Raw genomic sequence first — 16,643 nt, forward strand, 5'->3', positions numbered from 1 at the left:
TGTCCATGACTGTGGGCAGCCCACAGGTGACACTGAGTGGGTCCGCTGCAATCATGCACTGTGTATTTGTCTAAAGTCTTTGCTGCAAGACTCTGAGAAAATGCACGGACTGTGGAATTCACATTTATGTGCAATGGCTCATAGACTAATATGGGTCCTATACCAATCTGATACTTCTCATTTTTATCCATAACACAATGATGTAGCAGTGGCGTACATACAGCGAGTGCAGAGGTTGCAGTAATGCTTGAGCAGTGGTCTTATAAAGAGACAGTGCCGTGCTGCAGCACCATTATAAACAGACAGTGCTATGCTGCAGCACCATTATAAAGAGACAGTGCCGTGCTGCAGCACCATTATAAAGAGACAGTGCCGTGCTGCAGCACCATTATAAACAGACAGTGCTATGCTGCAGCACCATTATAAAGAGACAGTGCCGTGCTGCAGCACCATTATAAAGAGACAGTGCCGTGCTGCAGCACCATTATAAACAGACAGTGCTATGCTGCAGCACCATTATAAATAGACAGTGCTATGCTGCAGCGCCATTATAAACAGACAGTGCTATGCTGCAGCACCATTATAAAGAAACAGTGCTATGCTGCAGCACCTTTATAAACAGACAGTGCTATGCTGCAGCACCATTATAAACAGACAGTGCTATGCTGCAGCACCATTATAAATAGACAGTGCTATGCTGCAGCACCATTATAGACAGTGCTATGCTGCAGCGCCATTATAAACAGACAGTGCTATGCTGCAGCACCATTATAAAGAAACAGTGCTATGCTGCAGCACCTTTATAAACAGACAGTGCTATACTGCAGCACCAATATAAACAGACAGTGCTATGCTGCAGCACCATTATAAATAGACAGTGCTATGCTGCAACACCATTATAAACAGACAGTGCTATGCTGCAGCACCAATATAAACAGACAGTGCTATGCTGCAGCAACATTATAAACAGACAGTGCTATGCTGCAGCACCATTATAAATAGACAGTGCTATGCTGCAGCACCAATATAAACAGACAGTGCTATGCTGCAGCACCATTATAAACAGACAGTGCTATGCTGCAGCACCATTATAAACAGACAGTGCTATGCTGCAGCACCATTATAAATAGACAGTGCCGTGCTGCAGCACCATTATAAACAGACAGTGCAGTGCTGCAACACCATTATAAAGAGACAGTGCTATGCTGCAGCACCAATATAAACAGACAGTGCTATGCTGCAGCACCATTATAAAGAGACAGTGCTATGCTGCAGCACCAATATAAACAGACAGTGCTATGCTGCAGCACCAATTTTAAAGGACCATAACCATTCTGCAGTACCATTATAAACAGACAGTGCTATTCTGCAGCACCATTATAAACAGACAGTGCTATGCTGCAGCACCATTATAAATAGACAGTGCTATGCTGCAACACCATTATAAACAGACAGTGCTATGCTGCAGCACCAATATAAACAGACAGTGCTATGCTGCAGCAACATTATAAACAGACAGTGCTATGCTGCAGCACCATTATAAATAGACAGTGCTATGCTGCAGCACCAATATAAACAGACAGTGCTATGCTGCAGCACCATTATAAACAGACAGTGCTATGCTGCAGCACCATTATAAACAGACAGTGCTATGCTGCAGCACCATTATAAACAGACAGTGCAGTGCTGCAGCACCATTATAAACGGACAGTGCAGTGCTGCAGCACCATTATAAACGGACAGTGCTATGCTGCAGCACCATTATAAACAGACAGTGCAGTGCTGCAGCACCATTATAAACAGACAGTGCTATGCTGCAGCACCATTATAAACAGACAGTGCTATGCTGCAGCACCATTATAAACAGACAGTGTCATGCTGCAGCACCATTATAAACAGACAGTGCAGTGCTGCAGCACCATTATAAACAGACAGTGCTATGCTGCAGCACCATTATAAACAGACAGTGCAGTGCTGCAGCACCATTATAAACAGACAGTGTCATGCTGCAGCACCATTATAAACAGACAGTGCAGTGCTGCAGCACCATTATAAACAGACAGTGCAGTGCTGCAGCACCATTATAAAGAACCATAGCCATTCTACGGGACCATTATAAAGGACTATAGCCATTCTGCAGCACCATTATAAAGGACCATAGCCATGCTGCAGTGCCATTATAAAGAGACAGTGCTATGCTGCAGCACGATTATAAAGAACCATAGCCATTCAGCAGTACCATTATAAAGGACCATAGCCATGCTGCAGCACCATTATAAAGAGACAGTGCTAAGCTGCAGCACCATTATAAAGGACCACAGACATGCTGCAGCACCATAATAAAGGACCATAGCCATTCTGCCAAAGAGTACAACATTGATTTTACAACAAAGATTTTCACTTTGCATAAACTTTCTCATACAGATTAGAATCATATAAGGAATGGTGCCTTGGATTACCAGCATAATTCGTTCTAGGACCATGCTTGTAATGCAAAACACTACTTAAACAAAAGCAAATTTCCCCATAAGAAATGATTTAAATGTAGATAATTGGTTCCACACTATAAAAATATTTTTTTTATTCTGAATAATATGTAAAACTAATGAAACAAAAATTTAGAATGAGCTGAATATGTGATATTATAAGTTACTGTACAGTATGTCAATCAGCATGTAGAGTATAATGGATAGTAAGTGCATAAACCCCCATAATGCATAGTACAACAGGCTAGAATAGAGAAGCAGGGCTGTGTGGTTACATGACAGCAGTGAGGAAGGGGTGTGTTCAGCATGCACCAATCAGGAAGTGAGAATCAGAGAGCTGTGCAGGAGGACAGTGACAGAAACTTTTCAGCAGTGTGAATGTCTGAGTGTGAGTGCAAGCATATTATAGCAGCAGTGTGTATAGCTAAGTGTAAGTGCATGCACATTATAGCAGGGATGGAGAGGATGGGAAACACAAGGGCTGACAGAGACTGCAGGTAGCATGAAGGATTGAGCCGGGCATACAGTATGTGGGCACATAAATGCAGCACTCTCTGTCCTGGAAGAGAGAGGGGTTACAGCTATGAAGAGATTCCCTCCACAGTCTTGTCCCCTGATGCAAGTCCCAGCCTGAAGTGGATCTGCTATGATTTGGAAGGTGAGGGAGACTTCCTGGGTCAGAGTACAGTGCTGAAGACCACGCTATGCAGACCATGTCCCTCCCCCACTCCCCCTCCCACCCAGTACAGAGAGCTCTTAAACCAAAGCAATGCTCCTAGACCAAGTCATAATTTTGAAAAAGTGTGAGTAACCAAGTTACTCTTAAACCAAGGTACCACTGTACAAAGGTTGCTGTGCTTAGTGTCTTTGGCCTTCTTTCACACAACCATCCTTTTAAATCTGCATACTGACCACAATCGCAGACATGATAGTCCCCATTGATATCTATGGGCCCATGCACACAACTATTTTTGTCACAGATCCATTTTGGGGCCAGAATCCATACTGCATAGTCTTTTTCTGTATGAGTTCAGTTCCTGCCATCTCTAAAGATACTGACCAAAATACTATGTGTGAACCCTGCCTTAGGGAGACAATCAGCCCCTGCCACACACCACAGAACAGCCCTATAAGGGCCCAGTATAAAGAGCCTAAAAGTACAGTCCTATAAGGGCCCAGTATAAGGAGCCCAAGAGAACAGTCCTATAAGGGCCCAGTATAAGGAGCCCAAGAGAACAGTCCTATAAGGGCCCAGTATAAGGAGCCCAAGAGAACAGTCCTATAAGGACCAGTATAAGGAGCCCAAGAGAACAATCCTATAAGGACCAGTATAAGGAGCCCAAGAGAACAGTCCTATAAGGACCAGTATAAAGAGCCCAAGAGAACAGTCCTATACGGGGACAGTACAAGGAGCCCAAGAGAACAGTCCTATAAGGGGACAGTATAAGGAGCCCAAGAGAACAGTCCTATAAGGGACAGTACAAGGAGCCCAAGAGAACAGTCCTATAAGGGGACAGTATAAGGAGCCCAAGAGAACAGTCCTATAAGGACCAGTATAAGGAGCCCAAGAGAACAGTCCTATAAGGGGACAGTATAAGGAGCCCAAGAGAACAATCCTATAAAGACCAGTATAAGGAGCCCAAGAGAACAGTCCTATAAGGACCAGTATAAGGAGCCCAAGAGAACAGTCCTATAAGGGGACAGTATAAGAAGCCCAAGAGAACAGTCCTATAATGGCCCAGTATAAGAAGCCCAAGAGAACAGTCCTATAAGGGGACAGTACAAGGAGCCCAAGAGAACAGTCCTATAAGGGCCAGTATAAGTATAAGAGAACAGTCCTATAAGGGGACAGTATAAGTATAAGAGAACAGTCCTATAAGGGGACAGTATAAGGAGCCAAAGAGAACAGTCCTATAAGGGCCCAGTATAAGTATAAGAGAACAGTCCTATAAGGACCAGTATAAGGAGCCCAGGAGAACAGTCCTATAAGGACCAGTATAAGTATAAGAGAACAGACCTATAAGGACCAGTATAAGTATAAGAGAACAGTCCTATAAGGACCAGTATAAGTATAAGAGAACAGTCCTATAAGGGCCCAGTATAAGGAGCCCAAGAGAACAGTCCTATAAGGACCAGTATAAGTATAAGAGAACAGCCTAGCTAGGTTTAGTAACAGAGGAAAGCATTGCCTTGCATGGACATTCTCATACAATGAAGAAGTGCAGAGGAAACAACAATGTGAAGGGGGAAATGAGACCCTCTGCCCCGTGTATGAGCAGACACTACTACTCCCAGCAGCAGGTGTAAGGATGTATGCTGGGAGTTGCAGTCCCTCCCCGCACAGCTGAGCAGCAGCACCAGTCAGTAGTTGTCAGGTTACTCACCCTCGGCTGACTATGACCCGCAGCGCCCCCAGGTGTCCATGATAAGCCGCCCATAGAGTCGGGGTCATCCCATCCTCATCGGGCGAGTTCAGGTCTCTCCTGGTCGCCTCCTTCAGCACGTCCAGGAAGCCGTCCCGGGCGGCGCGGTGGTAGCGCCCGTCCATCCTGCATGTCCCGGGCACCGGCCTCCAGCACACAGCCCGCGGTCACCTGCAGCCCCCGGCTCGTCCTGTGTCAGCGCCGCCCGCCCCTCCCTCCCTCCCCGGAGCCGCTCCGCCCCCGCTGTCACCTTGTCTCCGGTGTCACCGCCCGTGCACGAGATAGGAGCAGCACCCGGCCCAGCTGTGCCCCGTGTGGTACAGCGGCTCCGTGTATAATATACAGAGGATCATAGGATAGCAGGAGGTCGTGGGTGATGGGTGCAGGCAGCTCTGTATGGTCACCTCCACTTACATTCATCAGTTTATCATCACTAACCAAATGCTAAGGCCTGTCTTTTATTGGTTAGCTTTGTTATTTACTTCTATTAAAAAATCTCGAGTGTTTCAGTACTTATCAGCTGTTGTATGCCCTGCAAGAAGTAATGTATTATTTCTAGTCTGGAGAGCAGGATAGGTTTTCTATGGGGATTTACTACTGCTGTGGACAGTTCCTGACATGGACAGCAGCAGAGAGCACAGTGTCAGCTGGAAAGAATACAATCACTTCATGCAGAACATACAACAGCTGATAAGTACAGGAAGAGATTTTTTGTGTTTACACCGTTTGTCCTATGCTAAAACTGACATGTTATCTATGTTCCTCAAGTCAGTACGATTACAACGGTATGTAACATGTGTAACTTTTATTTTATTTGATGGTTTTTTTTTAAATTAAAACCTTTTTAAAATCTAAATGCTCCTTAAAATTGTTCTATGACCATGCTTATAACACTTACCTTTGGTGTATGGGGCTAGTTGAGGTGTCATTGTTTGCGCCATGATTGAACAGATCTATATCTCTATCTCTATCTGTACCTTGCTTGCGTATATGCAACTTTTTGATCACTTTTTATTACAAATTTTTCTGGATTTGATGCAACCAAAAATGCGCATTTTGCACTTTGGCGGATTATTGCGCTTATGCCATTTACAGTGCAAGATCATGAATGATACCGAATATGTTCATTTATTTATTTTTATTTATAAAATGGGAAAAGAGGGATTAATTAAATTTTTATTAGGGGAGGGGATTTTTTATTAAAGAGGTACTCCAGCGTGGGCGCTATTTTTGGATCTGGCTGGGGAGGAGGTGGCTGAGAGAAAAGACATCCACTCACCTCCCCGGTTCCAGCGGCTGGTCCCGTATCGCGGCGCTCCGGTCCCTGGTTCCCGGCCGCTTCCTGGTGTCTGACGCGGGCCTGAGACGTGACGTCAGTCAGTGACAGAGGCAGGATCTCAGCGGACTTGAAACGGATCCTGCCTCTGTCACTGGCTGGCTGAGTGGACTTGAAACGTCACGTCTCGAGCCCGCGTCAGACACCAGGAAGCGTCTGGGAACTAGGGACCGGAGCGCCGCGATATGGGACCCGCCGCTGGAACGGGAAGGTGAGTGGATGTCTTTTCTCTCAGCCACCTCCTCCCCAGCCAGATCCAAAAATAGCCCCCACGCTGGAGTACCCCTTTAATGAAAAAACTGTATTTTTTTTCACAGTAATTAGAAGTCCCCTGGGGCACTTCTATATACACAGCATTGATCTCCCATTAAGATCAATGCTGCGTATATTACAGAGCACCAATCCATTAGATCTGTGCTCTGCTGGTCTGGTCTGCTGCAGACCAGATCAGCAGAATACTGAGCCGGGATCAGCGCCATTCCGACGCGGAGGCCCGGCCGGGTAAGTTAAACAGATCGCCCCTCCGCGATTGCATCGTGGGGGTGCGATCTGCCCACAAGACACCAGGGATGGGGCATAAAGAGCAGTTTAGATGACAGCTGCATCTAAACAGCTTATTAGCGGGTGCGGCAATCGGACAGCGCCCGCTAATAGCAGCAGTCCCAGGCTATTAATAACACTCGGGATCGCGGCGGTTCATAGCAGGGTCGACCGAGGACATACAGTGACGTCCTTGGTCGTAAAGGGGTTAATGTTTCCATAAAATATGCAGTAAACCGAAAAAAAATCGTATGTGGCGATAGCAAATATTTTTATTATTTTTTTTATTTAAAAATGGGAAAAGCAGGATGATTTAAACTTAATATGGGATGAAATATTTTATATAACAAAGACCCTTTTTTTTTTTTAGGCCAGTTTCACACATACTGCATTGCAGCAGATTTCAGGCTGCAAGTTCCACAGCAAAGTATTACCTGCCCGTACTCCAGCCTGCTTCTTCAGCTCCCTGGTGTCTCGCTCAGCCAATCAGTGCACTGTCCCACCACAGCCACTGATTGGCTGAGCGGGATGTCAGGGAGCTAGAGAAGCAAGCTGGAGCGCGGGCAGGTAATGTATTAAACCGGCATTTGGTGGGCAGGGGATTCATTCTCGCAACGGAATGAAAATTCGCTGCGAGAATATAGAGCCATAGGGACTGAGAATCGCAGTAGAGTATCGTGAAATCCGCTGCGATGTGGTACATGTAAAGCTGCCCTTACATTTATTTGTAGACTAGAGGACTCATAGGGATCAATGCAGTACCTATGTATTGCATTGATTGATGTTATCTATGCTCTACGCAGCCTGAAACAACCACCAAACCACTGGGAACCAGAAGAGGACCCAGGGCTGTAAGTATAACGGGTCCTCTTGTCACGTTCACATTACGGCAAGATCACTTAAGAAATCTAAAAATTATTTAAATGCCGGGAGCGGCTATGTTTTTAAAGGGGTATTCCTTTGAAACAAAATATATATATATATTTTTTTTTTGCATTTCTTTAAAGTTATATAACTTATGTTTCCATTGGCAAACAGCAGTGAGGACCAAGACATCGCTTTTGCTGTCACAACTGGCTGTGTCAGGAACTGCAGGGCTTCACAAGCCCTTACCCTGACACAGTTAGGCTCTATTCCCACGTTCCGTGTTCTTCACGGAACACGGACGAGGAATGCCTGTAACGGAGTCTCCCCCACCCAGACAGCATCTGTGATAAGATGCTGGGAGCGGGGGAACTCTACAGATATGAGCCGCCCTGATTCATTACAGCGTGGCGCATATCTGTAGAGTTCCCCCACTCCCAGCATCCTATCACAGATGCTGTTTGGGCGGGGGAGACTCCGTTACAGGCATTCCTCGTCCCTGTTCCGTGAAGAACACAGAATGTGGGAATACAGCCTTACATATCATGCTACTGCATGTAGATACTGAGCATCACCTAATGTCTAGTTGTAAGACACCCATACACTTTCAATGAATGATGACTGAACAATTTGGTATGGCCGTCAGTTATTTCTCCCGTCTGCCGCCCATCCTCCCATACACAGGAACGTTAAGGGTAAGCTGCAGCAAGAGCGCTCTAACTGCGGCTTATCTTTCTGAGAACAAATGGGCTGGCCATGATTTTCCATCACTGACGAACACTATCACCACCTAAAATCATCTTGTTAGTGGTTGTTCTAGACGGATCAATACACTGAATTCGCTGCTGTGAGTGCCCAACATAAGTCTGAATTGTATGGGGACACTAATACATATAAGTATCAAACTAGGCATTACAGTAGGGGAATATGTGTGTGTGCGGAACAGCTGCAGCTGTGGCACAGTGAAGCAGAGTGAGCTAAGATACCTGTCAATCACTCTGATCTGTGCGGTGACCCTACTGACCCTGGCTGCTTCCCCAGTTGTAATGTCTAGTCTAATGCTTTTATGTATTCCACTAAACCATAGGGGGAGGCTCATGTAGCTGTGGTAGTAATATATTCTCTGAAGTCCACACAGAGAAGCCAAGGGTACACTCCACTGAATGACAATAAGGATAACACAATCTATTGCAGAATATAAGAAGCTCAGCCTTAGATTTCTGCCATGAAAATGTGGTGGCTCGACCGGTCACTTGCCTGATGGTGAAGTGTGACTCCACTACAGTGGTGGTTGGTCGGAGAATACCTCAGCCAGGTGTTATGTTGTTGTGATGCCAGTGTTGGTTGGGCACACAGGTATGATGGCACACCTGCTTTTAGTTTAGGTAGGTTGGCTATACCCTTTCCCCTGTGCTCAGTAACCTGCTGGGATGTGAGGGGGTCCCTTGGGCGCTTATCACGGTGGTCTGGAGTGGAGTTGTGACCCACCCGGACTATTGGTACCGCCACCCACAGAAAGGGGGGATGACCCAAGGAAGCTGCCATTACTGTGTAGTTGCTGAGATAAGAATCACTGAGTCCCGTTTTAATAAATAAACTCTTCTTTACTTTAGGAATACTTGATACAGTGGTATACAATACTTTGGACTTGACTAAAAAGACTTGTTCTGAGAGCTTGAGATGTAGAATAGCCATGCTGGCTTGGTTGCGTGCCGTGAAGTAGAATAAGTTCAGAGAAGTAGAGAGGAGGATGTTGAGAGAGTCCCAACTCAATGTACTACTGTGCTCTGCCGGAACTTTAGAGTTAGAATAAGTAAAATACTTGAGAGTAGATACTTGTGCCAGTGTTTTGACCCTTTGGTCTTCGCACCACCTATTGCCCACCAGTGTCGGGCACCTAGAGGGTGACACTAGCCCCAGACCTTGTTACCTGGGTTGAGCAGAGTGGACAAGGTTCCCTGGTTACACCTGCGCTGCAAGATAGAGTACGTAGGCTTCTAGCAACTTTGTTCTATCCGGATCAGTTCCTCTTTTTTCAGGATACTGTCCTGCACCTTCAGACTTGTTCTCGCCGTGGGCTGGGATGATCCCTAACTTGTCCTCTCTGACAGTGTCTAGTACCGCATTGTGTGTAGAAGTGCTGCTTTCAAAAAGCGAGTGTCATTGCTTCCCATGTGCACTTGTTCTGATTAACAGCTAGGCTATACTGGACCTGGCATAAGTTAGGGCCCAACTTTGCTACTGTAGGACCGTTCTGGCTTGTGTCCTCTCTGTTGAGCAATGTGACTAAGACTTACTAACACTTCCTCTCCCCATATGACTACCTTCTACAGGGTATGTAATACCTGCTGTGAGTGGGTGAGAAGAGAGTGAAAGTGAAGAAAGGAGAAAACAGGTAGAGAGGAGGAAAGAGCTCTCATTGGTGCACAAATCACAAATAACAATAACCCCTTGAGTATTACAGCTGTGCAACACATAAGTATACAATATACATACTAGCGACATCTAGTGGCAAAACTTAGGTCCAACTACATCACCACTTACACTTGAAGTACAGGCTTTTGCGAAGGGTGTATCTACTAGCAACACCCGTGGTGGGACACCACAAAAATACACATTAAATGATTAAAGGAGAAGTCCGGCAACATTTTTTTTTTAAGTATTGTATTTCCCCCCAAAAGGCAGCCATGTAGCAGAGCCGATACCCGTACTATGTAGCAGAGCTGAGGCAGCCATGTAGCAGAGCCAATACCCGCACTATGTAGCAGAGTTGAGGCAGCCGTGTAGCAGAGCTGACAACCGCACTACGTAGCAGAGCTGAGGCAGCCGTGTAGCAGAGCAGACACCGGCACTACGTAGCAGAGCTGAGGCAGCCAGGTAACAGAGCTGACATCCGCACTACGTAGCAGAGCTGAGGCAGCCATGTAGCAGAGCTGACACCCGCATTATGTAGCAGAGCTGAGGCAGCACTCTTAAAGGGGTGGTACCCAAGTCTCTCTTAAAGGGACTGGTACCAAAGTCTCTCTCAAAGGGACTGGTACCCAAGTTTCTCTTAAAGGGACAGTACCTGAGCCACTCTTAAAGGGGCGGTACCCGAGCCGCTCTTAAAGGGGCAGTACCCGAGCCGCTCTTAAAGGGGCGGTACCCGAGACGCTCTTAAAGGGGCGGTACCCGAGACGCTCTTAAAGAGGCGGTACCCAAGCCGCTATTAAAAGGTCAGTACTTAAGCTGGTCTTCAAAGTATGGTACCTAAGTCTCTTTTAGGGTCAGTTCACACGTACAGACTCGCAGTGTAAATCTCGCTGCGAGTCTGTCAGGTCCTATCAGTTCACTGTCATTACATACTCGCAGCTGCCTGAACGACCGCTGCATGTATGTAATTCTGCAAGCAGCGGTCGTTCAGACAGCTGCGAGTATGTAGTGACAGTGAGCTGCTAGGACCTGACAGACTCGCAGCGAGATTGATGCTGCGAGTCTGTACGTGTGAACTGACCCTTAAAGGGACAGTACTTCAGCTGGTCTTAAAGGCACAGTATATAGGTTAGCCAAAGGGTTGGCACCAAAGTCCCTCCTTAAGGGACTGTACCAAAGTTGCTCTTAAAGGGACTGCACCAAAGTTGCTCTTAAAGGGACTGTACCAAAGTTGCTCTTAAAGGGAAGTCACTGTTAAAGGGGCACTCTTTTCAAGCACTATGGGGAAGATTTATCAAACATGGTGTAAAATGAAACTAGCTCAGTTGCCCATAGCAACCAATCAGATTCCACCTTTCAAGAGTCTGTGAGAAATGAAAAGTGGAATCTGATTGGTTGCTAGGGGCAACTGAGCTAGTTTCATTTTACACCATGTTTGATAACTGCAAAAAAGTCATCTGTAATTAATCTGTATTTTACACGTCTGTAAAACAGGGAAGTTTCCTAAAAAAGAGGAGCAACTGATCTGCACATTGCAGTCACTTACATACGTCAATCCCTAAGCTGTCTACAGTTTGCAAGGGCCCATTGATTTTACTATCTATAGTAAATCCTGAAGGCTTGCATTTTTCATTCTGCCTAATTATAATCCCATCTGAAGAGAAAATTCCCGCTTATGATCACATGTTGAATTACACAGAAAAGTGACATCAGTATATAGGTAATGTTATCGGGCCATTTACAATAGGGATGCTCACAGCTCCAGTCGCACAGTAGAACCTCAAGCAATATAACTGTCTCAGCTTAGGCCCCGTTCCCACTGAGCAAAGCTAGCGGAATTCCGCGACGGAATTGTCCGCCGCGGAATGCCGTTAGCCTCCCGCTCATAATGGGACTCTATGGGAGGCGCGCGCTGCTGCTCTATACGCGCTGAAGAATGAACATGTTCATTCTTCAGCGCGGACAGGGCAGGAGCGCGCGCCTCCCATAGAGTCCCATTATGAGCGGGAGGCTAACGGCATTCCGCGGCGGACAATTCCGTCGCGGAATTCCGCTAGCTTTGCTCAGTGGGAACGGGGCCTTAAAGCGAATGTTTTGGTTTTTTACATTAACAGGTCTGCCTCCAGTGCTTTGAGACGGGACGGTTCTTGAGAATAGACCGGCGCCATGTGCAGGAACCGGATAACAGTTGAAAAAAAAGGACCATGCCATTGGTATCCCCATGCCGGCGCCAGTCTATTTCCAAGCACTGGCCTGTCGAACACATTATATAACAACAACAAAGCACTGGGGGCAGGACTGCATTTTGTCCTGTATTGAATTGCACATGCACTTCACTGAGCTGCAATGAGAAGTACCATATGAGGGAAGTGATGTGCAAGGAATTTTCCAACTGGGCCCCTCGACGCTCCATGTGCATTGCTTGTCAACTTAACAAACACTACTTTGTGAATCCAGAGGAAGGCAAAAACCCTTATTACCCTATCCCCATGACTTGTATTATTATATTTATCTAGAAGAGCATCCAGGCCTCCTTTGAACTTATTTAATGAATCAGTCATGACAACATCATGTGGCAGAGAGTTCCATACTCCATACTGCTCTTACAGTAAAAAATCACTGTCTGTGCTGACGGTGAAATCTCCTTGTTTTCTTTTCTTTTTACACATTGGTAAAAGTGTCTCATTCTAGTGTCAAAGGTTAGGACAGATGACTGCTGTACCTTACTCCAACCACTAGATGTCACATTCTCACAGCACAGCTACAGCTAGTTTGGTGTCCCACTAGGGGTGTTGCAGTTGTATACACCCTTCTCAAAGTCTGTACTTTTTGTATTCTTATCATGGTAAAAGTAGTACTAAAAGTTAGCCACTAGATGTTGCTGTATTATGTATGTGTATATGGAAGCTGCACAGGTGAAGGATCGCAGCTGAGGGTCATTGTGTTTGTGTGTTACCAGAATCTGTCGACCAGTAGGATTTCTGCTTTCTTCTTTCCTATCATCTCCCTCCTTTCTTCTTCTATTGCACTCTTTCACCCAATCGCAGCGCACCACACACGCTGTAGAGAAAGTTAGTCCCATGGGTGGGGGAGGAGAAGGGTCTTTCGTTCTGGACATTGTGTAGGAAGGACACAGGCCGGATAGCTTTCCAATGTGGTCCTATCTGGGCCCTGGCCCTCTGCCAGGTCCCCGTACCTGCAAGTCAGTCTTAAGGCCCTATTCCACGGAATGATTATCGTTCGTATTCGGCCGATATCGGCCGCTACGGACGATAATCGTCCGGTGGAATAGAGTGCAACGATCAGCCAACATCGTTCATGTCGGCTGATCGTTGCAGTCGCTTGTTTTTCAACATGTTGAAAAACAAGCGACTGATATAGCAGCGATCTGCTGCCGGCGCTCCGTTGAATAGGAGCATCGGCAGCAGACGCTGCTGTATCCTATAGGCTGCCCGGACGATCTTCGACCCCCCAGGGCAGCCCCCCTGCAGCTCCCCGCCGCCCCCTCCCGCACTCACCCGCTCGCTGCAGCCGCGTTGAATAGCGGCGGCAGCGACCGGGGAACAAGGAGCAAACGAGCGCTGAGAGCGCTCGTTTGCTCCTCTGACGACCTGTGGAATAGGGGCATTAGTCAGTACCCCGCATGGTAAGGACGCAAGACAGCACGTCTGTCACAACTTCTTCACTAGTAACACTCCAAAGTACTATGCACTGTTAAACTCCTCTTAAGACAGGACTAGCCAGAGATAACCTCAACCCACGCCATAGACAAGGAGAAGTCACAGAGCAGGACAGTATCCATACTAGAGCCACAGAGCCAGGAACTGATCCGGACAGAGCAAAGTTGCAGTAGCCTCTGAACTCTGTCTCGCAGCGCGGGTGTCAGCAAGGAAACACTCAGCACTCCGCTCATCCCAGGAAACAAGGTCTGGGGCCTGTGTCACCCATTAGGAAGGTTCAGCCGAGTCTAGTGGGCAGAAGGTGATGTGAAGACTAAAACTCAAGGTCAATACACGGGCACAGGTGTTCTTCTTATTCTTCTTTTTCTAAAGTATTCTACCTCATCCTCCAACATCCCGGCAGAGCACAGTACTAAATGGGTTGAGACAGCACACACTCCGTAACCTTGAGACATTCTTCCCTTTCTGTGGGTGGCAGGTCCTACTATCCGGGAGGGTCACTACACCGCTCTGGCCATCATCCGTGACTTAATCCCAAGGGACCCAGTAGCAACCCGGCAGGACACTGACCACAGGGTAAAAGGGCACATTCAACCTCCTAAAATAAAAGCAGACATGCTAGCACACCTGTGTGCCTTCCAGGGACTGGCGTTACGTGACAACATCTCCAGGTCCGGATGTATTTCGGCCATCCACCACAGTAGTGGCGTCACACTACAACACCTAGCAAGTGACCGGACGCTCCTCCGATATAACATCACACCAGTGGTATACCACACTAGCACTAGGTCTAGCTACACATCCACTTCCCTTCTATAGTAACTGCTTCCCCTTAGTTGTCAGTTAGTGCCTGGCTACAGGCCAGGCAGGATATGTATTTAGTTGTTCTTGCCACTAGCTACCCAACCACTATGGGTTCCTAGACTAGACCCCTGGGGAAACTGGAGACAAGGGAGTCTTAACCCTTGCCTACACCGAGGATTTACTTACTAAAACAGGACATTCAACCACCTAAGAAAAAGGGACGGATACTAAAAGACTGGACCTGCAGTAGAGCACAGTGCCAGAAAGCCGCTCTCTACAGCCAGACGCTAAGCTTTGTAGGAGGGTTTCTACATGCCAGCTATACCCAGTCCAGAGACCTGGGACTTGTACTACCCCATTAGGGTGGAAACCCGACACTGTGGGGCAGAAGGAGGTTAGGTGAAATAACTGGGACTCATCCATACGCGAGTATGCGGATACTCTTCAACACTCTACAGACACTTTAACTCTCCGAACTAAGGTCCGGTTGCCGTGTGTCTGGGGGTGGGTGTTACTACTCCTGGCCACTGTGACAAGAAGCATCCAAAACACCAGAACCCATCAACAGGCCCAACATCAGTTCCAGCAACCCGGGCCAGGGCGGATGCAGCCTGAAGACTGCCTGGCATGAATATATATTGACTCCCTAGGGCTGCATCCAAGTTCTTCAGCAACCAGTATTCAAATGATGCACGTTTAGAATTGAGCATGCTCGAGTTGTTCTCATCTCTACCTCCAGCACATGAGAGGTTTGGATGCAAAGTCAGCACAAAGTCAGTAACTATTGGACTTAATCCCTAGATAATTCAGAGGATTTGTGGTTGTTGACTGAAGGATAGATATCAGAGGGTGGTTGTTAATGGTGTGTATTCTGTGCAGAGACTGGTTCCAAGTGGTGGCCACAAGGGTCTGTTTTGGGTCCCATTCTTTTTAATATGTCAGGGTTTGTCTGTTTGCTGATGACACAAAAGTGTGCAAAAGGTTTAATGTTCCTGGTGGTGTCAGTAATATGAAAAATCATTTAGCTTTACTAGATAAGTGGTCCAAACAATGGAAACTGCAGTTCAATGTAAACAATGCACTTGATAAAAGGAATCCTCAACTTAAGTATTATATCAGCAGTCCTTTTTTTTTTTTTTTAGCAAATACTTAAGAAGAGACGGATTTAGGGATAGAGATTTCTGACAGCCCTAAACGAGTCACCAGTGCAGAGGTATAACCAGTAGGAAGAGGGAGTATGAGATCCCTCTGTGTAGAGTTCTAGTGAGACCACATTTGGAATACTGTGTCTAGTTCTGGAGACCTCACCTACAAAAATGGTGGATGGTATGAAGCATAAAACATACCAGAAAAAAACTTAAAGTGATATTGTCACCCCCCCCCTCCCCCCTTATTCTATGTACGGTTCTCCTCACCATCCATAATCTTAGATACTGCACTATTGGTATATACATGTATAAAACATGTCTTCTTTTTGCTGTAAAATAGCTTCATTTCATCGAAACCTTTAAACCTATATACAGTTGGGGGGGGGGTGTTTTTAATAAGAAACTGAACACAAGAACAAGGGGCACAATCTAAGGGGAAAAGCAACATAACAAAATAATACTTTACTGTATTAGTAAGTAATGAATTAGGGTAAAGCAACATAACAAAATAATACTTTACTGAAAGAGTAGTAGATACTTGCACCAAAGTTTCAGCAGATGTGATTAGTAAACCTACAGAACGTGAAACATGCCTGGGATAAACATTTAGCTATCCTAAGTTAATAGTAAGGGAACAGTGTTGGACATACTGCTTATGCAGTTGGTTTGGCTGCACAGGGGCCCAGAAAAGGAGAGGGGCCCACTGCTGTAATGTTCAGCTTACTCACTGTAGTGCAGGGTGAGCGGGCTGAACATGAAAAGTGTCAGAATAGAGGAGCCGAAACTGTCAGCGTCCTGTTTCTCTTAGGGCCGCTCCATCCATGAGGCAGAGTAAAGTCTCTGCATGATCCTCCAGCATCCTGCACACAGAGAGGGAAAGTGGTTAAAGGGGTAGTGCGGTGCTAAACAATTATTCACAGAATAACACACATTACAAAGTTATACAACTT

At 46.4% G+C, this 16,643-nt stretch overlaps 1 protein-coding gene across 5 annotated transcripts in view; it reads right to left on the reverse strand.

The window, feature by feature from the left end:
- The window catches only part of USH1G (USH1 protein network component sans), a 70,746-nt gene that overhangs the window by 32,242 nt on the left and 21,861 nt on the right, over positions 1-16,643 (reverse strand). For 2 of the 5 annotated variants that reach the window (XM_069951626.1, XM_069951627.1), the window contains exon 1: positions 4,871-5,085. The exons of the other annotated variants lie outside the window; for them this stretch is intronic. In XM_069951626.1, the coding sequence (XP_069807727.1) occupies positions 4,871-5,034 (164 nt within the window). In that variant the 5' untranslated portion in view covers positions 5,035-5,085. Of the gene's footprint in view, positions 1-4,870; positions 5,086-16,643 lie in introns of those variants that run through there. 5 annotated transcript variants of the gene reach the window in all.

This window comes from Dendropsophus ebraccatus, chromosome 14 (assembly GCF_027789765.1).
Source record: "Dendropsophus ebraccatus isolate aDenEbr1 chromosome 14, aDenEbr1.pat, whole genome shotgun sequence".
Classification (NCBI taxonomy): Eukaryota; Metazoa; Chordata; class Amphibia; order Anura; family Hylidae; genus Dendropsophus; species Dendropsophus ebraccatus.